The 24802-nt window shown below is 44.9% G+C and overlaps 1 protein-coding gene and 1 pseudogene across 4 annotated transcripts; both read right to left on the reverse strand.

The window, feature by feature from the left end:
* Window positions 1–119: 119 nt before the first annotated feature.
* Window positions 120–24663, reverse strand: LOC106571444 (CAD protein). Of its 4 annotated transcripts, XM_014144558.2 has the most exons (44): window positions 24254–24663; window positions 23242–23381; window positions 23003–23132; window positions 22732–22874; window positions 22375–22516; window positions 21977–22148; window positions 21258–21443; window positions 21016–21125; window positions 20786–20928; window positions 20525–20656; window positions 20092–20325; window positions 19706–19927; window positions 19288–19476; window positions 19028–19152; window positions 18796–18929; window positions 18527–18639; window positions 18180–18430; window positions 17574–17820; window positions 17378–17476; window positions 16938–17162; window positions 16612–16794; window positions 16219–16437; window positions 15881–16048; window positions 13821–14003; window positions 13621–13725; window positions 13214–13459; window positions 12718–12799; window positions 12383–12549; window positions 12061–12225; window positions 11831–11962; window positions 11259–11460; window positions 10946–11136; window positions 10550–10783; window positions 10280–10418; window positions 10074–10115; window positions 8030–8086; window positions 7391–7584; window positions 7107–7181; window positions 1876–2088; window positions 1563–1688; window positions 1229–1384; window positions 981–1082; window positions 803–897; window positions 120–672 (listed from the first exon to the last, which is right to left on the reverse strand). In XM_014144558.2, exons 1-44 carry the CDS (start codon window positions 24333–24335, stop codon window positions 573–575), a joined length of 6795 nt encoding a protein of 2264 aa, XP_014000033.1. In that variant the 5' UTR covers window positions 24336–24663; the 3' UTR covers window positions 120–572. The 4 variants fall into 4 exon arrangements, with proteins under 4 accessions (XP_014000033.1, XP_014000034.1, XP_014000035.1 ...); XM_014144559.2 differs by lacking the exon at window positions 10074–10115; XM_014144560.2 differs by lacking the exon at window positions 8030–8086.
* LOC123727527 (uncharacterized) lies at window positions 17892–18032 on the reverse strand (annotated as a pseudogene).
* Window positions 24664–24802: the final 139 nt, after the last annotated feature.

Raw genomic sequence — 24802 nt, forward strand, 5'->3', positions numbered from 1 at the left:
TGTGCTGCCATCTAGTGTTCGAAGACAACTGGGTAGAAGCCCTAGGTAGAATCACATTCACATGAGAATAGCTTCATTTTCAGAGGTTAATGTAATAAAATCATGTACAAAACCCTTGAAAGTGTTGACATTTTATTATATTATTTATAAAGCACAATCAGCATAACAATTCTCCTGCATAAAAAGGATGTTCTGCAATGGGTCCACCTTCTGATGAGCAGTATGTATTCCATTTCCCCATACAATAAAACCACAGATGACTCCAGTCAACAGCGACACAGAAATAAACTTCTATAAACTACATATTGATATTGGTTCTATGAAACATGTTTCTCAAATTGTACTCAGAATGATGAAACAATACATGTAACAGTCAAAACCGTAATTGTTGTTAACTGACAATACTAATTCAATCTGGGAGGTGGAGAAAAAAAAACAGGGTTCAAGAGTACACACCAAACATGACTGTATTGACTGTTGGAGCAATTTGATTATTATTGATTTCTCAATTGGTCCCGGTTGGTTTTGCGGTCCTAACAGTGTCGTGTCCACTATATACACACACACACACCTCATCTACCCATCACTGTGGCCAGGAGGGCCATGCGGATATACATGCCGTTCTCAGCCTGCCGGAAATAGGCAGCACGAGGATCTGTGTCCACTTCCGCACTGCAAGAGAGAAAGTAAACATGACGCTAAATCACCCCACTTAATTCATTAACCAGAATTTGCAAACATTAGTGAATCAAATGAGATATAATGAAGAGCGATGCATTGTAATCTAGGGGAACAGCCATACCTGATCTCATTGACTCTCGGTAGAGGATGCATCACCACCATCTTCCTCTTGGCTCCAGTCATGATGTGTGGGGTAAGGATGAACTGACCGAAGCACTGGATGAAAACAAAAGTCCTTTAGCACTGATCAAACACTAAGGCCAGCCTCACAGGTTAGTGAAACCCCATCCCATCCTTACCGCTTTGTACTCTTCCTCTGAGGAAAACCTCTCCTTCTGGATCCTGGTAATGTAGAGCACGTCAGTGTCAGGCAGTGCCTCCTCGATGCTCTCAAACTCTTCCTGCACAGCCACAAGGACATAGTTTAGTGCTTTATGTAGTGCATACCATGCGAAAAGGACACCTACATACTAGAAGTCTGTGCCATTGACATTTTTGATTCAGAGACATCTGTTCTCCCACAAAATGGCCCTTGTGATCCACCCACCTGCTTGATGCCTTTGGAGGCCACAAAGTCGATGATCTCGGAGGGCATGTGCAGGTTCTTTGGGGCAACGTAGCGCAGTGTGATCCTGTACTGGGTGAGCAGCCTGGCCAGTGAATGCACAGTGCGTCCGTGCTTCAGGTCTCCTACCATGGTGATCTACAGAGACAGACCAGTCAGGACATTGGCTATGTTAACTTACCAGGCAGGGGTGCTGTCACCAAGGAGCGGCTGATTAGAAATGAAAAAACCCAGTCAGGTTCCAGATCTTACAGTTCCGTTTCATATAAAAACACTGTCAGAACATAAAAAGCAGAGGTTTGAGGGCTCGTCTCACCGTCATGCCGTTGACCGTGCCCAGCTCCTCTCTGATGGTGAACACATCCAGCAGGGCCTGAGTGGGGTGCTCCCCGACCCCATCCCCAGCGTTGATCACTGGCTTCCGGCAATGCCTCGCTGCAGACTACAGGTGGCGATAAACATGTCAGATACAGCAAGTGCAGCTTCTCACTCAATAACTGATACAAGAGACGTGTTTAGGTGGTACCACCTCTGTTGCTCCAAAGTGTTCTCAGAACATCTTGCCTAATGAACATGACGGGGCAAGTTTAAGTGAAGTTGTAACATGGCAAATCGACACCGCTGCTCACCTCTACAGCCCCTGGCATGGGGTGTCGGAGCACCAGGACGTCAGCATAGCAGCTCATGGTCTGGACCGAGTCGGCCAGAGATTCACCCTTCTGCGACGAGGAGGTGGCCTCGCAGAAATGGACCACAGAGCCGCCCAGACGCTGCATGGCCGCCGCAAACGAGCTGCTGGTGCGCGTGCTGACCTCGTAGAACATGGACGCCATCACCTTACCCTGAGAGAGTAACACACAGAGGGGTCTAAGACAAATAACAGACTAGTGTACAACATTTCTCTGAGCTCAGCATTCAGGCATTTCAGGGCACACAGCATTTCCATATTCTTACAACAGAGATTTACTGACCCGAGTGGCAAAACTAGTTCTATGTGATCTTTAGGCATAGACAAACAGGTGGCAGGTGTTGCTTGTATCGTTGTCTGGATTTAATGTCAAGTACCATGTGATGTCATTTCGAATAGGACTGGTAGTTTTGTTATTTTTAAAACAGCACACCTGCTCCTGTGTGTTTCATCTGAAGGGCGATGGCTCATCTCACTCCAAGGACGAGAGAACGAAGAGCGAAATCAGAACTTAGTCATGCTTCCTGCTGAGGTCCTGCTGATGACTCAAACCCTGGGTGACAACAGTGGGCTTTATGGAACGGCCCAACTGGCTTCTCTGAAATTAGTTTCTCTCCTGCAATTTCTACTGTGACAAATCACAGCTTGTCTGAGTATTACTAGGGATGTACACATTTCCCTTTCAAGACGATTCGATACCCATCTAGATACATGGGCTCCGATACGTTTTAGTTTGAAACGAGTTGATTAGAGAACAAGTCGATGCACTAACATTTGTTGCATAAACACACATTTTCCATTCTAAAATCAGCTGCTGATGGAGCTCGTGTGTGTAAATAACGTATGTCTATAGTGTATGTACTACGTAGACACCTGATCTGAGCCATAAGAGATACTAGGCATCTACCAGTTAAGGGGGTGGGTGGGGTGCAGCCTGTTTTTGTCCCCCCCCACTTTGGTTCTGAAAACACCAAGCAGTAGTTAACTCATCATTTTTGCAGATTAAGTGTATGAACCGCTAATGTAGACTGACCAGATGAAAGCTATGATCCTTTGACATCACTTGTTCATCATATTTTGTACACTACACACACACACCACAACTTTGGCATTCATCCCCATCTGAAAATCGAATGATTTTGACCACTTTGATGAGCTTCCTTTCTCCCGCTTTGGCCATGCAGTGCACCTCGCAAAGTGATTGCTGTCATTATGAAATTATCTAAAAATATGGTGAACCTGAAAATCTATTGAAAGCCCCATTCAGCAGGAAGCTTACAGCTAGTCGTCTCTGGTAGCCTACTTCTATTCAGGTAAAACACCAATACCAACAGCACATAGATAACCTAGCAAATTACATAAGTTGTCACTTAAAATAAAGCCTAATATCACAAGCTAATTTAGCATTTGAATGCGGACGGTGCCGCGCAGATGTGAAAGATCAGGAACAGGCCACCTACCTCACGGTGGTCAGCGTGCAAAGCAGGGCAGTTTGACTAAGCTACTGATATTCCCTGGGGTTGTTTGGCATTCAAAATGACTTGAAGATCAATGACTGTCACAGTGCCTTCAGAAAGTATTCATAGCCCTTGACTTATTCCACATTACAGCCTGAATTCAAAATTGATTAAACCAATCTCTCTTTCACCCATCTACACACAATACCCCATAATGACAGTGAAAACCTAAAAAAAAAAACATTCCTTACCCCAGAATACTTCACCCGGTGACTATCTGAAAGAATAAAGAAAAAGGAGCACCGTTGCTGCATAAATCCAATGTATTTATTGACGGGACTAGCAAACAATAGGCTTACGTTTTCGGGATGAATTGCCTTCAAGGCTCCGATTTTCAAGTCCCTCAGCCGAGCACCCGATTTCCCCTTTTTCGTTTCAAGCTGTGCTAAAGCGCGTCCCGTATACGTTGATAGTAAATTATGATAATTTTTTATACATGTTTGCTAATTTATTGAAAGTGAAATACAGAAATCTCTCATTTACAGAAGTTCACATACCCCTGACAATACTTTGTAGAAGCACCTTTGGCAGCAATTACAGCTTCGAGTCTTTCTGGGTAAGTCTGAAAGAGCTTTTTCCACACCTGGATTGGTAAGCATTTGCCCATTAGTCTTTTCAAAATTCTTCAAGCTCTGTCAAATTGGTTGTTGATCATTGCTAGACAACCATTTTCATGCCTTGCCATAGATTTTCAAGTAGATTCAAGTCCAAACTGTAACTCTGCCACTCAAGAACATTCACTGTCTTCTTGGTAAGCAACTCCAGTGTATATTTGGCCTTGTGTTGTAGGTTATTGTCCTGCTGAAAGGTGAATTAAATCTCCCAGTGTCGGGTTGAAAGCAGTTAACCAGGTTTTCCTCTTATGCTTGAAAATATGGAATGGTACTCAATGTGTAATATTTGCCCCAAAATAACACTTTGTATTCAGGTTAAAATGTGAATCGTTTTGCCTAATTTTTTGCAGTATTACCTTTAGTGCCTTGTTGCAAACTGGATGCATGTTTCTGATTTTTTTTTAATTCTGTACAGGCTTCCTTTTCATTCTGTCAATTAGGTTAGTGTTGTGGAGTAACTACAGTGTTGTGGATTCATCCTCAGTTCTATCACAACCAATAAACTCAAACCGTTTTAAAGTCACCCTTGGCCTCATGGTGAAATCCCTGAGCAGTTTCCTTCCTCTCCAACAACTGCGTTACGAAGGACGCCTGTATCTTTGTAGTGACTGGGTTACACCATCCAAAGTGTAATTAATGACTTTACCATGCTCAAAGGGATATTCAATGCCTGCTTAAATTTTTTTTTTTAAATAAAATTAAATTTAAAAAAAAGTGTACCCGTCTACCAATAGGTACCATTCTTTGCAAGGCATTGGAAAATCTCCCTTGTCTTTATGGCTGAATCTGTGTTTGAAATTCGCTGCTTGACCTTACAGATAACTGTATGTGTAGGGTACAGAGATGGATGAAGTCATTCAAAAATCACTTATTTCACAGAGTGAGTCCATGCAACTTATGACTAGTTAAGCACATTTTTACCCCTGAAGGAGTTGAATACTTATGGACTCAAGACAGTTCAGTTTCATTTCATTAATTAGTAAACATTTCAAAAATGACATTCCACTTTGATGACATGGGGCATTGTGTGTAGGCCAGTGACAAAAAAAACCCTAAAATTAATCCATTTTAAATTCAGGCTGTAACAACAAAATGCGAAAAACTGGTGTGAATACTTTCTGAAGGCAACGTACATGCTTAGTTCAACACTGAAGGAGAGGACACACAAAAGATGAGGTATGTTGATGAAGGTAAAAAGAGATGAGTACGGCTGTTGCAGTGACCGTATTATAACCACAGTAAAATTCATGGTAATTTCCTTTTATGCACTCTGGACATGCTTTGGTGGTCCCCAACATGCTAACGGTCATCAGGTCCTAATGCTGGTACTCAGGGCTCTATTGTCCCTCTAACCTCTGGCAACGAAAATCAAACAGTCGCCCTATCGTAGTTTAAAAAAAAAAATTAAAAAAATTAAAACCCTCACCTCACAGATCAGGTTGCAGGTTGAAACGGTGTAAAACATGGTGGATGTTGTTTCAAAGCCTAACAACGAAATGGACAGCAATTTCTAAAGGTGATGATTAATTCAAAAACACCCATATGCTTATTAGAGCTTCTGCATAGGCTTATGAGCCCAAACCCCAACCAAAAAACTGAATGAAAATGTTAAACACATAACCTACCACATAGGTATGGCAGATAAACAAAACTGATTTAAGAGGTCTTTGCTACATAATTGGTCTAGCCCATACTCCAAAATTAAACAAGTGTAAGGAATCACCATTGAGTGTGGACTGTATTACCCATACTGGACGTACCGGTTACTTTATGCTACGCTCCAAAATGTCTATCAATGAGTCTGGGAGAGAACGTAAAGCCCTAGGCGATGCGGTTGGTTCATTGATTGTGCAGGGCGGCTTACAGTTAGTCACTAATTGTAGGCTTTGTATTTGATTTGAAATATCCTCGTAATACAGAGTTTGGGTGGAATATCACCCGTTGGGGCAGTGAGAGCATGTTCCTTAAAAGTGGTTGATGCTTGGAATGAAATAAGAGCTCTAATATTTATTTCTCAGCTGCTCGTATTAAGCACATGCTCCTATTTGAAAACGGGACAGTCTAAATCAAATTTTACATAGTACAGACAAGATTAAATTGAGAATATAGTCTGATGAGTGAAAATACAATCCCTTGAGAACAGCTGTGCAGCCTGAGGCAAGGAACAGAGAACAAGCTTTTTTGCTACCTTCTGAGATCAATAGCCTAGTCGCACCATGCAGCCTAATATAAATAAATAAAAAATATATATATAAATATATATAAATACACAAACCTTAGATTTCTAAGACTATCTTTCACAACTGAAGTCGCCAAATAACTCTAAATCTAATAGGACCTGTTTCAAATGATCACTTTCATGCTCAAGATAGCAACTGCACATATGAAGTGGTTCTCTAAATGGGGAAAAAAATATCCTTTATTTTATTCAGCCAAATTAAATTCTTCTTACTATAAAATCATAAAACAATGGCACAGAACTTCAGCACATCTTGTCAGCTAAATGAACAAGTCTAGCGCCTATAGCATGGAGCATAGCCAGATAACATAGACCTACAGTAGGCCAACTCTTATACTGTTCTACAGTAATGCATTTTCTTCATTACATAATGTTTCTTTAGACCGGACTAACATAAATAATGGGTTTATTGTGATGTGTATATTAAAATGTAATTAATCAACAAAATAATGTATGTAATTCCAAAGGCACGCATTAATGGCTTGCATGCGTGGAAGCCTGGAGATGCTAAACATGTTTATGTAAATTAATGGCAGACTTTTGCATGACAATAACCGGCTGACGAAATTGCCACAGCACTAAATATGAGTAAAGCTAATGTGTGAATCAGCGATTCTGAATGTTTGTGTCGATTTCCTGACCGATGCATGCTACATTTGGATCGGTTTGGGGTCCGCAGACCAATGCAGTCATTTCCCCCCCAAATTTGAACCAGGGACCGATGTGTATCAGTAAAATCGGTACATCCTTAAGTATTACCGCACTGTTGTTCTTTACATTAGAGTTTGAAAGGACTCTTTACCTTCAGGATGTCCAGGGTTCTCTCTTTCTGAATCATCAGGCGAAGCGTATGGGCCACGTTAAACAAGTGAGAAATCTGAAATAGATACAAATTTTAGATTTGTTTTCTCCATTCGCTGTATTAGGATCCCCATTAGCAACAGCTAGTCTTACTGGGGTCCACCATAACGAAAAATATATTAGACAAAATATTTTACAATTGACATTCATTTTAATATCAGTTTTCATAAATGTAAAAGCACATGTTCTTCAGTAAATCTTTCCCTGGCCATTTATGTGGAGTACCTGTTCCTTGCTGAACTGCCTGACAGAGAGGATGTGTTGTCCCACTAGGGGGTGGAGTAGGGGGGAGGTCTGAAGGTGGGTCAGGGTCTGAGGCTGCCCTGCCGCTACTCCCAACCCTGCCTCAGTCCGGGGGGACAGGACCCTGGCCAGGGGAGGGGGATGGCTGGAGCCATCCCCAGCTACGGGGGCCATCTCTGGGGACAGAGAAACAGCAAACACTTCAAATACCACAGGAGAAATCTAACGTGTGTTAATATTCATTAGTTCAGCAGCATCTTTTAAAAGGACTGCAGTCGTTTCTATTTCCTGACGCGCGACCAACAAAAGCACTGATTACGCCATATTTCAAAGCAAGTTTGTCCCTTTCGAAATGGTCCAAGCGTTAGGAAAGCAGTCCACTCCAAGCAAAGCGACATGGATAGTGCAGCAACTAATGGGAAGGAATGTAAATTACAACCTCTCTAGCATCTCTACAACCAATCATGCAATGCAATGCAAGTGTTCACCAAAGCAACTCCATGTGGTGTAATTCTGGAATGCATTGCCAGAATTACACCAAACAGCCCCAAAGATGGCACATCTAGGCAAGAGGTTAGTGTTAGGCGTAACAGCAGAGCTGCGCTAAAACAAGCGTCAAACCTTCTTTTAAATCTTCTTCAAATGCTCTTCTTAATGCTCTTTCCCTTGAATCTTCAGCTGTTTAGAATATCATGACAGAGTTAGAACACAAAAGTGTTAGAGACGATACAAAACTACGGTCATTTAGACAATACTATAGCGGTTAGCCAGTATACTGACATGAAACACTAATATCATTTGGGTTATTAATACGTTTGCGATTGTGGCATTGAGCATAATTTCATCCAGCCATTATTTCTTACAAAGACAGTGACGTGAATCAAACGTTAATCAACAACTCATCATTAATTTCAAACTAAAATCATCCGATAGTGGCTGTGATTGAACAGTCTTGGTAACGGGTGAAGAAAGAGCATAGCAAATGGCCGACTAAAAGATCTTCAGCATCAGAGAGCTGTAGGTTGACCAATATAAACACAGCAAAAAAAGAAACGTCCTCTCACTGTCAACTGCATTTATTTTCTGCAAACTTAACATGTGTAAATATTTGAATGAACATGACAAGATTCAACAACTGAGACAAACTGAACAAGTTCCACAGACACATGACTAACAGAAATTGAATAATGTGTCCCTGAACAAAGGGGGGGGGGGTCAAAATAAAAAGTAACAGTCAGTATCTGGTGTGGCCACCAGCTGCATGAAGTACTACAGTGCATCTCATGGACTACACCAGATTTGCCAGTTCTTGCTGTGAGATGTTAACCCACTCTTCCACCAAGGCACCTGCAAGTTCCCGGACATTTCTGGGGGGGGGGATGGCCCTAGCCTTCATCCTCCGATCCAACAGTTCCCAGATGTGCTTAATGGGATTGAGATCCGGGCTCTTCGCTGGTCATGGCAGAACACCGACATTCCTGTCTTGCAGGAATTCACGAACAGAACGAGCAGTATGGCTGGTGGCATTGTCATACTGGAGGGTCATGTCAGGATGAGCCTGGAGGAAAGGCACCACATGAGGGAGGAGGATGTCTTCCCTGTAACGGACAGCATTGAGATTGCCTGCAATGACAAGCTCAGCCCGATGATGCTGTGACACACTGCCCTAGACCATGACGGACCCTCCACCTCCAAATCGATCCCGCTCCAGAGTACAGGCCTCGGTGTAACGCTCATTCCTTTGACGATAAACGCGAATCCGACCATCACCCCTGGTGAGGCAAAACCGCGACTCATCAGTGAAGAGCACTTTTTACCAGTCCTGTCTGGTCCAGCGACAGTTGGTTTGTGCCCATAGGCAACGTTGTTGCCGGTGATGTCTGGTGAGGACCTGCCTTATAACAGGCCTACAAGCCCTCAGTCTAGCCTCTCAGCCTATTGCGGACAGTCTGAGCACTGATGGAGGGATTGTGCGTTCCTGGTGTAACTCAGGCAGTTGTTGCCATCCTGTACCTGTCCTGCAGGTGTGATGTTGAGACGTACTGATCCTGTGCAGGTGTTACACGTTGTCTGCCACGGCAAGGACGATCAGCTGTCCGTCCTGTCTCAGGCATCTCACAGTACAGACATTGCAATTTATTGCCCTGGCCACATCTGCAGTCCTCACCTTGTTGCAGCATGCCTAAGGCATGTTCACGCTGATGAGCAGGGACCCTGGGCATCTTTCTTTTGGTGTTTTTCAGAGTCAGTAGAAAGGCCTCTTTAGTGTCCTAAGTTTTCATAACTGTGACCTTAATTGCCTACCGTCTGTAAGCTATTAGTGTCTTAACAACCGTTCCACAGGTGCATGTTCATTAATTGTTTATGGTTCATTGAACAAGCATGGGGAACAGTGTTTAAACCCTTTACAATGAAGATCTGTGAAGTTATTTGAATTTTAACGAATTCTTTGAAAAACAGGGTCCTGAAAATGGGACGTTTCTTTTTTTTGCTGAGTTTATTTAGACCTCATTTAAAAATAATAAAATGTACTCCTCTTAGTACTAATTGACCATGCTGCCTACAGTAGAGACTCAAACGATTTGCTTTATCAGAAAACACTTTATATACAGTGCGCTTAAATCACATGATCAGTAGGTTCATAGATGCAGACTAAAAGGTTTACCAACAAAATCCAAGCGCCATTTTGTGTGTATTGTCCTAAAACCTGTAGATGGACACAGTGAATATCCAATTTATTGAAACAGACATTCACAAAGCACTTTGCCACAACAAGCAGGCGCTCAGCTGTGTAAGAAACTATTGAGGCAACTTCAGTTAAGTGACAACCAGGCTCTGGGGGGAGAGAAGGGGTTGTGGGAGTTGTAGTACCTGGTGTAACGCCTGGGTCAGATGACCTGTGGATACGGGGTGGGAGCATGTAGCGGCCATCCCCAGCGGAGCGGCGAGGGCTCGGGGCGCGGGTACGGATGCCCTCACACGGCGAGGTCAGCCGGGGGTGCTCTGGGGTCTGCCACAGACACACAATAGCCAATGCCTGTCACAGCCAATGCCTGCTAGCATGCTACATCACATATAACTGTAGGTTGAATAGCATCACACTTATGTGAAAGGGCGGAACGGAAATGGGTGGGACTGTACCTGTTGGACTTCTTTCACCGGCTCAGGGGGCTGAGTGGGGATGGGTGCAGGCCAAGTCTTCACATCCTCTCCATAACCAGGAGGGACCAGCACCTGTCCGTCGATGTAGGCCACCTCTCCTCTGAGAACCACTCTGCGGACCTTGCCCTTCACCTTCATGCCTTCGAAAGGCGTCCACTTGGACTTGGTGAACTGCATGTGTTTGGGGATAACCCACTCCTGCTCCAGGTCCACCTGGTGGGAGACAGCAGGTCTTTAGACATCAAGAATTGTCTTGAAAAGCCAGTCCCTTCAACCCCTCTTTGTATTTCAATGTGGTAACCCAAGGAGAATAAATTCTTGCCATGTTGCCCAATATACATGGAAAAACATGTACTGCCGTGTGTCTGTAGCTACCTCTACATAAGTGTTGTCCTGTGCGGGCAGGGAGAAGATCTTGCGGGGGTTGTCGTACAAGCGCTTGATGATATCGTCGACGGTGAGGCGCCCGTCGCTGACGGCGGTGAGGAGGAGGGGCATCATGGTCTCCAGGCCAGGGTAGCCTGGAGGGGGCTTCTCAGAGTTCTTCTCCTCCACTGAATGGGGGGCTGTTAGCCAAAACATACAACAGCCTTGATAATATTTCTGTATGTCAACATAGTTACAAGTTGAGTATAAAAAAAAACTGAAGCAGTATGTTGAAGGTAGGGGTTAATGTAGCCCTCCTCACCGTGGTCGGTTGCGAAGCAGTCAATGATGTCCATGTTTTCCCAGAGGGCCTCCATGTCCTCCCGGGTTCCCAGCATGGGGCGTACCTGCGCCCGGCCGTCCCCGATGTCCGCCACGTTCTCCTCACACAGGAAGAGGTGATGGGGCGCCACCTCACACGTCACCTGGATGCCTTTCTGCTTGGCCACCCGGATGATCAGAATCTGGGGAAGGGAAGGATGGAATAGATGTCAACCATTACGCAGCAAATTCATTACATACTATCCTGGTCTGGTCTGTTTCTGGCTCATAATGAATCATTTCAATGGCATAGATCACATTTCTGTAGGCAAAGTCTTATCTTAGAACATATGAGCAGCGCTATATCCTTTGTCTTGTAGCTACTGCTGTGTTCTCGCAGTTGATCTTAAATGAAAGGAATCGGAAATGACTCCTTCCAAAAAAATACAACTAAAAGGTTACTGTACGCCTTGGTTGACACCTCATTCCCTCTGGAGACTATGAATGGGCCACACAAAGCCAAAACAGTGCTCCATCTGTATGCATGATGTTCCAGGCGTTCCATGATCTTACCTCCTCCTTCTTGGCCACGTGGCAGATATGAACAGCTCTCTGGTAGAGCTGTGCCACCATCAAGATGGCTGCCACCGTCTGCTTCTCTGCGTGAGCCACGATTGGTAGGTGCTTGGGCCATTTCTCAAAGTGCTAGTTCACAGAAAGAGAAAGCACTGCTCAGATCAACAGAAACACTGGCGAATGACATCAATGAAGGACGTCATTCAGTCAGCTGATTAGTCTCCTACCTCCATCCAAACTGAGACATTGTCCATCTTCAGAGTGGAGTAGGTATCGTTCAGATACATCTTCAGCCCAGCGACGGAGTTGGCGATGGAGGGTAAGACGGAAGCATTGTCTAAAGCCGCCCCGACATAGAGGGCATAGTCACAGCGACACCCTGCCTTGGCAAGCTGAGCGGACAAAACATTGGATCAACAGTGAGTGAGTAAACCTTTAAGTACTGCATTGGTCAATTTTTTTATAATAGGCATCATTTCATGTCTGAAACATAGTTATTTGTAATATTCAGTGGCGAATGTCTTAAATGACCATGTATGCTCTCATTACCTTCTGGACCATGGTGAGAGAGCTGAGGTCGATGATGGCGGGTGCCGTGTTGGGCATAGCACACACCATGGTGACGCCCCCTGCTAGGGCAGCCGCTGTGCCCGAGGAGAAGTCCTCCTTGTGAGTGGCACCCGGCTCCCGCAGGTGGACGTGCACATCTATCAGACCTGGCACAGGGGACAGAATTACAACGGTTCAGAAACCCTGCAGTTCCACAGCTTGACTGAAGTAGCCATCATGTATTGCCTGAATACAGGAAGAAAGCAGGGGCATTGTATTTTAAGTTAACAGCCTTTTTTAGTCACAGCCCAATCTTAAGGTGCTTTACTGCTTACCAGGCAGGCGAATCAACTTCTGTGACGTCATACAGTCCACGTGAGTCTTGACGGGCGGAAAGCCTCCAACCAGACGCAGCGCCTACAAATCCCAGCAGCACACAATTCAATCAGGATAGTCGCAATCAATCATCGCTAGCGCAAAAAAAATAATAATCTGTGACTAACATCACACCAAACTACCTCATCCCGATGTTGTCATTTATCTTTTTGCTCTTTTTCACCCCAGTATCTCTACTTGTACATCATCATCATCTGCACATGTTGATGCTAAATTGTAATTATTTTGCCTCTGGCCTATTTATTGCCTTACCCCTCTACATTTGCACACACCGTACATATATTTTTCTATTGTGTTATTGACGGCGTTTGTTTATGTGTAACTTTGTGTTGTTGTTTTTGTCGCACTGCTTTGCTTTATCTTGGCCAGGTCGCAGTTGTAAATGAGAACTTGTTCTCAACTGGCCTACCTGGTTAAATAAAAAAACGAATCTACCTGGAAAAATAGCTTGGTGCACTTGATGTCAATGATGAGGGGGACTGAGTAGTCGATGGCCATGCGGCGGGTGCGGTAACCTTTGGTTACAAAGGAGGAGAGGCGTCGGCCTCCAGAGTTCCTCATGGAGAGGTTGATGACCATGTCAAAGTGGTGGTCCTCCAGGTATTCCAAGATGTTCCTCTGCTTGTCCTTGTTGGGGCAGTCGCTCTCCTCTTCCTCAAACGGCCAGTCCACTGCCATCACCTGAAGGGTGAGGGGCTTCAGTTTAATTCAGGAAGTAAATAGAAAATGTGAACTGAAAATTGTCAAATCTTTCCTGGAAATCATGTGAAGGGGATTTTTTTTTTTTAAATATACTTTGTTGAGAAGTGGATACACGCCCACTTAGGCTAGATTTGATGTACCTTGACTCCATGCTCAGTGTAGAAGTCAGCGGTCCCCAGACTGGCATACAAATCATAGCCTAGACTCTCCAGAGCCTGTACAGTAGGCAGTAGCTCACTCTTGTTCTAGAAACAAACAAGGAACATTTATGTAGCGCTAGCCTCAAAATGAATTTCCATGAAAATTAGCTATAGATGCATACATATCTCATTGTAGTCACCTTATAACTGCCGATGGAGAGCAAAATGTTCTTCTTGGGGATCTTGAAGCCTGTGCTGAGCATGGCCTTCAGATAGGCCTCGTATCTGTTCTCTCCAAAGCAGGCCACCTCCCCAGTGCTGGTCATTTCTACCCCCAGAACCACATCAGCCCCGGCCAGACGAGAGAACGAGAACTGGGGGACCTGAGAGAGAGACACTTTAAACATATGGAGGTTGTTCGTGTAAGTAAAGACTATTCAACTGGCGGCCTGCGAGCCGGTTGTCGCGCCCATAAAGTGCTGTCAATCACCAAACATCCCAGAAACAGCCGAACTGAGCTGCTAACAAGCACAGGGTCTGTCTGCCCGCCTATCGGCTCCTTCACTGTATGATATCCTCTAAGGATCCGCCCCCTTTATCCATTTGCCTAAAATGACATACCCAAATCTAACTGCATGTAGCTCAGGCCCTGAAGTAAGGATATGCATATTCTTGGTACCATTTTAAAGGAAACTCTGAAGTTTGTGGAAATGTGAAAGGAATGTAGGAGAATAACACATTAGATCTGGTAAAAGATAATATAAAGAAACAATTTTTTTTTTATCCATCATCTTTGAAAAGCAAGAGAAAGGCCATAATGTATTATTCCAGCCTAGGTGCAATTTAGATTTTGGCCACTAGACGGCAGCGTATGTGCAGTTTTAGACTGATCCAATGAACCATTGCATTTCTGTTCAACATTTTGTATCAAGACTGCCCAAATATGCCTAATTTGTTTATTAATAACTTTGTTCAAAACTGTGCACTCTCAAACAATATCATGGTATTCTTTCACTGTAAATTGGACAGTGCAGTTAGATTATCAAGAATTTAAGCTTTCTGCCAATATCAGATATGTCCATGTCCAGGGAAACTCTTGTTACTTACAACCTCATGCTAATCGCATTAGACTACGTTCGCTCAACCATCCCGTGGAAGGGACACCAATCCCAAAGAAGATATACTAGAACATGCTTTGTGCTTAACTCAGCAGCGAGCAAAAAAAAAAAGAAGAGAAAAACATTGACTCAGTTATGGCTATCATAAACTTAATCTGATTAACATCTAGCCTGCAACATTGCTTGTTTCGTAGTCTACTGAGCATCATGATCTACTTTTACATAATGATGTTCGGTGGCTAAGCAAGGATAATAGTGCTCTCAAGAGAGCAGCCTATGTAAGCTTAGGCAGATGGTGGCTTTTCTCCGCAACAAGAAAGCCAACACAGGCATTATGAGGAGTTCGTGTCATAGGTTTGTTTTTTAGTGGCGTCTTCAAATCAATTGAAGGGACTTAATTTGGGACTACAGGAGGAGGATAAAAATAATTTAAAAAGCCAATCATGTTAAGAAAAGTAATTGTCTCCTCTGATTTGAGCCCAAACCAAAACAGGCCATTGCCCTACACAACTACATTCCGTCGTCAGTAGCCTACAAATGACTCCCATGATGTCCGAGTTTTTAGATAAACGGAAAGCTAACTTTGCAACAAGATTTTATTTAGTTTGTCCCCACAGAGGTGGTGCAGTTGGTTATAGGACCAGTTCTCTACTGATGCGGCGGAGAGAGACTGACATATGCCATGCATAAAACGTTTGTGTGTAAAAACAATAATGAAATTGAAAATAATGTGATTCTGGTCAACTGAGATAAGCCATCCATAAGAGGTTTCCTATGTGTAAATAAAAACTAAAGATTAAGCTATGCAAGTAAAACAGACAGGAAAGTAGAAATGAATGAATGTGATGCAGGTCAACTGTGTTATAAGTACAAATGTGTTTATTATTTAAACAATTGTTTGCACTGAACTAGGCTAATCTTAAAGCACTTAAAATGAACTTTTTGCAACATTTAATTTTAATAAAAGTGCTTTAAGATAAGTGTTTGTGCATTGTTTGTTTTTTTATACTGGTTTTAAGAGAAAATATGTCTAGCCCCTTTATTCAAATCTGAACCCCGTCAGACTATAGTTGAATATCACCAGTGGAGGTAATTAAAAGTTGGGTATTTAATGGTTGTTTTAGACTTGTCTGCTCTGTTACCTTGACGCCCACGATGCCCACTCCTTTCATCAGGCCCACAGGCTCCACCTCTTCTCCCATGATGACACGCGTTGCCAGGGCGACCAGATCCACTCCCAGTGTCTTCGAGACGAACGGGAAGGAGCGGGAGACTCGGACGTTGCACTCGATCACCTTCAGCTGGTCATCCTGTCCAGAAAACACACTCGTTGCAATTAAAAGCAACAGGTGGCCAGCCATTGGAAATCCCGCAGGTATCAGAAATCTTGATTGACTCGTTGTGGTTGATTATCGGTTTGACTTGTTATTGATCGTCAACCTCTGATTTGAAACTCCAAAACGTCCTTTAGAAAGACTACCTTAGCGATGAGTTGCAGGTTGAAGGGCCCGGTGACCTGCAGCTCCTGACCGATGGCGTGGACGATCACCTTGATGCGCTCCATGGTCTTCTGGTTGATATCCTGGGCGGGCGTAACCAGGGTGGCGTCCCCAGAGTGCACCCCAGCGTTCTCCACATGCTCTGACACGGCGATGGCCATCACCACACCGTCACACGCCACCGCGTCCACGTCTATCTCCTGAAACAGACACCGGTCAGGTCCAAACTAGAGGCTCACTGGATATTTAAAAAGGTACTCTGCTTTTTTACAAATCGAAAATTAAATGTAATTTATATTTCATTGAATTATCCCTTTAATGACAAAGCAGTAGGGCATTGCAATCTGTGAAGTCACGCATTTACCGAGTCATACCTTGGCCTCCTGGATGAATTTGGAGATTACCACAGGGTATTCCTTGGACACGGCCACAGCGCTGCTCAGGTACTTCTCCAGGTCGCTGTCTGTGTACGCCACATTCATGGCTGCTCCGCTCAAAACGTAGGAGGGACGCACCAGACACGGGTAGCCCACGGTCTCACAGAACTTCATGGCTGACTGGGTGGATACAATATTACATCAAATTCACAATTTCCATCTAACTTGATCAAAATAGCACTGCTCATCAACAACCAAGACATTTAACCTCTTCATTACTGGTTTGAAATCCAAACAGATTGGAAGCAGTGTTCTGTGCTTACCTCAATCGCTGTGAGTTCCTTCCACAGGGGCTGGCTGATGCCGATGGTGTCCAGCATGCGGGAGAACTTGAACCTGTTCTCAGCAGAGTCGATGAACTCCGGGGAGGTGCCCAGGATGCGACACTGCTGCCTGTGGAGGGACATGGCGATGTTGTTGGGCAGCTGGCCCCCCATGGACAGGATCACTCCCTCTGGGTTCTCCATCTCATAGATGTCCATAACAACCTGGAGGAAGGGAGGAGACATGTTCATGCATAATACCATGCATTAAATAGGGGTTGATGAAGGTGTTGAGGTCCTTTGTTTATGAGATAAAAGCATTAGATCAAGTAAGTTAGGACCTTTGAATGTTGGTGATTGCTATATATTGTATGAAGAAAAACTACAAAATAAAATGTTTGGAGTGAGTTAGGACCATGCCATCAGCCGAGCACTCTTACCTCAAAAGAGATCTCATCGAAGTAGAGGCGGTCGCACATGTCGTAGTCTGTGCTGACAGTCTCTGGGTTATAGTTCACCATGATGGTTTTATAGCCCATCTGGGGGGGGGGGGACACACAGCAAATCATGACAATATCAACATAATAATAATAATAACAAAAAGAGCTCTTCCGTAAAAAGTATAAATAGTCATACCTTCCTGAGTTCCATAATGCAGCCCACAGCACACCAGTCAAACTCCACACTGCTGCCAATGCGGTAAACGCCGGAGCCGATCACCATTACATGGGGCTCGCTGAAGCCCAGGTCGCTCTCTGTACCATTATAGGTCAGGTACAGGTAGTTGGTCTGGGCTGGCCACTCTGCTGCCACAGTGTCGATCTGCTTCACCACCGGCAAGATGCTCCAATCATGTCGCAGCTTCCTCATCGCCAGCTCCGTGCTGGAGAGAGATGCAGGGTCAAAGGTCAGACAAGTTCATTTAAAAAACCAGACATTTCAAATCAATCAAACCCTTCTCAGACAAATGCCTCGATGTTGTCAACTGAATAACACGATGCTTAAGGGAACTGAACCTAGAACATGACCCTGACCCAGTGATCCCCAGAGACCCGCTGCGTCCCGTTCCGACTCGCCATCGTATCATCACTGAAGAATCAAGTCAAGTTTAGTCAACAGCAACCTTGATCATCTCACTTTGTAGAGGTTCTATGAGATTTTCTTCATGTAACAGACTCAACTATTAATGTTTTGAAACGCGTGCGAATAGCAGGCTACCGTTCTGACAACACAGTACCGTACCTCTGCACAGCCAGGGCGATCTGTTTGTCTGAGAAGCCCAGCTGCTTGGCTTTCCTCATCACCTCCAGAGGCATGGCACTCTCGTCCTGGTTGTACGACTCCAGCACCTTCTCATGGTCCGCGATGTTCTTCATCTTGTGGAGGAACCAGCGGTCGATCTTGGTCAGGTCGTACAGGCGGTCCACTGTGTAGCCCGCCCTCAGAGCAGCTGCCAGCACAAAGATACGCTTGTCTGTTGGGGTCTGCAGCTCCTGTAAGACCAAAGGACAGAGTCATGTCAGAACGGTTCACATAAAAAGGAAGCCAGGAGGGGAAAAGCCAGGGAAAAATGTGCTGACTGAGCTTACCTCGTCAGACACTGGTTTGATGGTGTGGTCAAAGCCCACACAGTTCTCATCCACCATCCGCAGAGCCTTCTGGAAGGCCTCCTCAAAGCTGCGGCCAATGGCCATCACCTCTCCTACAAGGTCACAGACAAAGTAGATTAATCAACGAAAACCTTAGTGTGTAAACCTGCAATGCCGCTAAGTGGTAGAATCATCTGCCTCTATAGATATAAGGCACTGTGCTGCTCCCAAATCAGATTAATAAAACACATCCGTGCTCGTCCTCTTACCCACGCTCTTCATGGAGCTGCCTATCTTGGTGCTGACACGGAGGAACTTGCTGAGATCCCAGCGAGGGACCTTCACCACACAGTAGTCCAGACTGGGCTCAAAGTTAGCCGTGGTCTGGTTGGTCACAGAGTTCCTGGACAAGACCAGAATCATTACCATGACCAGTTAGAACCTTGGTATTAGTAGATAAATACCCAAATTAAATTCTTAACCTCTTTAATCCAAACTCACTTGAGGACAGGTAGAGGGATGCCCAGTCCCAGCTTGGCAGCCACATAGGCCAGGGGATATCCTGTAGCTTTACTGGCCAGAGCTGAGCTCCGAGACAGACGGGCATTCACCTCAATGATGTAGTACTGCAGCACAGAAACACCCATTTAGATTGCTACACAGTATAAACATTATTGTAAAAATATCAGAACATGTTTCAGAGGTTTAACACTAGTAGAAACTCTCAGAAAATGATTCACAACGTCAGTATGGCCCATTACCTGCTCAGACTCCGGGTTGAGGGCGTACTGGATGTTACACTCTCCCACGATGCCCAGGTGTCTGATGACCTTGATGGCAGTGTCCCTCAACATGTTGTACTCATAGTCGTTGAGCGTCTGACTGGGCGCCACCACGATGGACTCCCCAGTGTGGATACCCAGAGGGTCAATGTTCTCCATGTTACATACCTACAGCACAGATGCGCGCACACACACACACACACACTTTAATCACATTCGATCTCACGTCTCCATTGATAAGGAAGCTTCACACTTGAACTACGATGTATAATCTATAGCTGTAATACAGTCAAATGCATAATAACATGGTACTTACATAGTATACATTCGAAAATATATTACTTTCTCAAAATGATCCTTAATACAGTCACATGCATAGTGTCGTCCCTCTACTCACGGTGATACAGTTGTCGTAGGCGTCTCTGACCACTTCATACTCGATCTCCTTCCAGCCCTTCAGGGACTTGTCCACTAGGACCTGGGAGGTGTGGGCGAAGGCAGAGGTCACCAGAGAAGTCAACTCCTCACTGTTATTGGCGAAGCCAGAGCCCAGTCCGCCCAGGGCAAAGGCAGCGCGCACCAGGACAGGGTAGCCTAGACGCTCTGCAGCAGCCACCGCCTACAACACAGAATAAAATACACAGCAAAAGCCCACAGTAGTCAAACATTAAGATGGTTCTAATCCACGAATAAAGTGACAATCAAGAAAATAATAGTATAGCTTCAGTATGGGTCAATGTGTGTGTGAGGGAGTGAGACATTGTCCCAAGCCCCTCTCCTTACCTGCTCCACAGACAGAGCAGCCTCGCTGGGCGCCACGTGTTCATTGATCTCCTCCATCTTCTCCACAAAGATCTTCCTGTCCTCAGTCATCTCGATGGAGGCCACTGGCGTCCCCAGCACACGCACCGCATACTTCTCCAGGACACCCCTTTTGGTCAGCTCCACCCCGCAGTTCAGAGCAGTCTGCCCCCCGAAGGTCAGGAGGACCCCGTCTGGACGCTCATTCTTTATCACCTGGACAGAGGAAATTTGGCAGATGGTCAGTTCTCACGCCTTGACTGAATGACCAAATATCAATGACAACTTGTGGGACAAACAGGCTCCTTCTCTACTATCAGTTCTGAGTATGAGAGTTTTAATGCACACGCTCTGCTTGTGGAGGACTCATCTGAAATGACTGGAGGGTGGCTCAGGGAGCAATGTCCTTCCTTACCTCAGTGACGTACTCCGGGGTGAGAGGTAGGAAGTAAACCTTGTCAGCCAGTCCCTTGGAGGTCTGAACCGTGGCGATGTTGGGGTTGATGAGCACAGTCTGAATGTTCTCCTCCTTCAATGCTTTTATGGCCTTGGAGGGGTGGACATAGACGACTGTCTGATTAGTTCAAGTACTGTTAAATTAGAGAGAACCAACATAGAAATATACGGCTCATGGCATTTGCTGTTTGTCTTCACTGGCGTTGGCAGTTTGTCTCACCTGAGAGCCAGAGTAATCAAACTCCCCAGCCTGTCCGATGGAGAGGCCCCCAGAGCCCAGGATCAGGACCTTGCGTGGCCGAACAAACTCTTCCGGCTTGGGAGACCCAGGGTAGGTCAGGTGCTCCGTCAGTCTCTGCTTCACTGCAGGGAGGGAGAGGGGGCCGTTACTATAGCCTACAACTGGAATACAGAGGTAAGAAGGGTTGAGGAGATGAACGCACATCTAACCTGGTTTGCCACTCTTGCCCTCCTTGTGGTCTCTAACCGTGTCCAGAAACACATCAAATAGACTGACCAGGTCAGTGGGGCCTGCCATGTGCTCTGGGTGGAACTGGACACTGAAATGACACAGGTAAAAGAATATCTGGTTATCAATTTCCTGTATCTTGGAGGGTAATTTTGTTGACTACCATTTTTTCCAATGAAACAAGTTGAAAGGCTGGAAGCAGCACAAGAGTTCGTAGTTGTACCTGAATAGGTGTTTGGTGTTGTGCACAATGCCCTCACTGGTCTGGTCATTGGCGTTGGTGAAGAGCACATCCCAGCCCTGAGGCAAGGTGAGGGGGTCCACAGCAAAGCCATGGTTCTGAGAAGTGATGAAACAGCGATCCGTGCCCTTGTGGATGCAGGGCTGGTTATGGCCACGATTTCCATACCTAAAAACAGACAGTTGTTTTAGTCTAATTCTCTTCTTTAATGGCCTATATTTTCACAGAATCCTTACTTGACACCTGAACACTGCAAAGGTCTTGCTATTAACCCTGTGAACTGTTCTGTTTCCACCCACTGACTGTACAGCTGCATGGCCAAACATTCCAGAGGGACAAAAGGAAGCTGGCATCTCATCTGGCCTTGGACAAACAGAACGCTAACAAAGTAACAATCCCAGGAGTCTTACCAAAACAAACCAGGCCTTTCCAGCACCTCAGCAATGCACTAGGCTGCATCCAGACTGCTGCGCTAAGCAGAAAAGCTTATTTCACACCAGAATGCTCCCAGATAAATAAAGAGGGGCCCTGGGAAGCACTGACATTGAGGGAGGAGGCCAAATAACAGCACCAACAGCCAGCACCACCACTGGCTGTCCTCTTTGAAGCAAAACAAACAAAATAAGCAGAACTTAAGAGCCGAGGAGGCAGAGAGAGAGAGTGACACCAATCACAACTAAGATTTACTACCCTGTACTAACTTCATTTTGTAGGTTTTTGCGCCGATGACGAGGGAGAGAAGCTGGTGGCCCAGGCAGATACCAAACACAGGCTTGGGGTTATCCACACACACCACCTTCCTCACGTTGTTTATGGTCTCCTTACAGAACTGGGGGTCCCCAGGGCCGTTGCTTATGAATAGCCCATCAAAATCTGGAAAGGACCACATCTTTGTCAGCATAGCCACAACAAATATTACAATACTAACTATTGCACATGCAATAGAACTTCATAATCGAATGGCTGAAACGCAACTTTGCAGGTCAGAAGCTCCAAGGTAAAGATCAAGGCAGGTGAGAGAAGAGGGAAAACAAGGGAACAGGGAGTGATGGTACAGTGTCTCTGTGAATCGTATATGAAACCCAGTGCTGTGACTAACCTGTGCTGTCCAGTGGGTGATCCCAGGGCACCACGGTGACACAGGCCCCTCTCTGACACAGGCAGCGGATCTGGTTGTACTTAATGCCACAGTCTACAGCTGTGATCCTGACAGTACCACTGGGGTTGAACACCAGGGGCACCTGCTCAACACAGACAGACAAGGCACGTATTCGTTCTGATAAGACTCTGCTTATCTACTGTGGTGAGAGACAAAACATTGGACTTTTCACAGACTTGGAACGTGATCAGCGTTATGTAATCCACACAAAACCACTGGCATTCGATTGAGGAAGTTTTAGGATCTAAACACAAAAAGGTGTGACCGGACCAAACTTAAAACACAGCACTGCCTTACCTTCATGGACACCTCCTTGACCAGGTTCCTCTGGTCAGGGTTGTCAAATGGAACGTTGGCTTCCAGGGTTCCGTCTACAACGAGCTTCCCCAGCATGGTTCCCTTCTCACGGATCTTCTTGGTCAGACTGCGGGTGTCAACTCCTACAGTATCACAGCAAGCGCATCAACTACAACCTCGATTGTAGACACTACAGTAAACAGCACCACATCAAAACAGATTCAGACATTTGATACAGTACTAGGATGTTTAGAATGATAACGCTACTGACCCTCTAGGCCGGGGATGCCCTGCTCTTTGAGCCACTGGTCCAGAGACATGGCTGAGCTCCAGTGGCTGGGGTTCTGGGAGACCTCTCCGACGATGAGGGCTGCAGCGTGGATCTTAGAAGACTCAAACCACTGAGGGGAAAACAGAATAGAACATTGGTCAAACAGGCACTTGGGATCAATATATTTATTTTCTCCACCCATTATTTCTGTTAGTGTCCAAACAACCAACTCCACCCACCTTGCTGAGTCCAAAGTCCCCCTCCTCATCCTGGGGTATGCCATAGTTGCCCTGCAGAGGGTAGGTGAGGGTGAGGATCTGACACCTGTAGGACGGGTCAGTCAGGGCCTCTGGGTAGCCCACCATGCCTGTCTGGAACACTGGAAAATAAACAATCATCATGTCAAGTTCCAGTTTTCATAGCAAAGTGTAAATCAGTGAAAAGTGCTACATTTCAGGATTGGCACATTGAGAAAGGTAATGATACTGGAACTTTCGACATTTGCACTGCGCTCCATTTAATTAATCAAAACCCTTATTGGCTAAACTAAACTTAATTTGTAGGGGAGTATAACATCTAATTAGCCAATCTTTCAGTAATTCTAAAGAAGGAAATGGATCTTACAATGTAAATGGATGCTAGATACATATCCATTACAATGTATGGGACATGGTACAGCAACAAATACTTTATAGGGCAATGGCGAAACATGTTCATAAATAGGTCAAACCGAGTTGCGCCACGGACCGAAATAGGGATGAAGGAAGGAGTCAATAGGTCATCGTAGGGCCCTGTGATTTGCGCAATCATGTGGCATACATGGATTCTAACCCTTATTTAAAGCTTCTTCATCAAACTGTCCCATATTCTTTTACGTCAGATGGTCCAGCACCATTCACAGACAATAGCTTAACTGTTGGGTGTAATTCAAATTTCTGAATAAGAGGTTTAAAATACAGGATACAATCTTAATGTCACATCATTGCGCAAAAAAACAGGGACCACGTGCCAACTCGTCAAATAGTATGTTCTGCAGTAAAGAATGCACCACAGGGCAAACTTGAACATTTCGCGCGAAACACCGAAGACGGTTGGGTGAAGAGCTGCTTTTACCTATCAAATTAGACTTTGTGGGTAACATATAGCGATCAGTCTGAATATAAACAAGGGTGTCATTATATTAAAATGAGCTAGTTAGAGAGATGTTGCAAATCAATGGGCTAATATACCTTCTCATAAAATACGACTTACCAACTTCACCAGATACCGACGCATTTGCCCCGAAAAGGCGTCCCTTGAAGGTGGTCCCATCTTCTAAAATCAGGGTTGCCATTTTTTTTTAATAAAAAATGTCAATACTTTAATTGTGCAAAATGAACGCAATTTTTGATTAAATTATGGAAAGAAATAATCAGCTTTTTGGTCAGATGGATGCTTCCGTTCCGCAATGCTTGCCCGCGAGAAACACGCTGGCCAAATGCAAATGAGGATGCACGAGCAAAAAAAAAATCCTTGAAAAATGACTATGTTAAAACTAATACAAATTATGTTATTTTCAAACAAAAGAAAGCGTTAAATGCGTCGAAATGTTGTATTTCGAAGGCTGAACGTTGCGTCCACACTGCTCAGCACGCCGCCTTAGCAGTGTGGAACTTTTTCAGCGACCTCGCCGTGGTTACATAGAGCGTAAAAACGAGCGTAAGCACGTTTAAGGAGGGGACAATCTCAAAGGGCTGGCGCCTTTGAAGACTGGCACCCAGAATCATGGCAATTAAGATGTGCTGTTTGTTCAGTTGGCTC

This window comes from Salmo salar, chromosome ssa15 (genome assembly GCF_905237065.1).
Source record: "Salmo salar chromosome ssa15, Ssal_v3.1, whole genome shotgun sequence".
Lineage (NCBI taxonomy): Eukaryota > Metazoa > Chordata > Actinopteri > Salmoniformes > Salmonidae > Salmo > Salmo salar.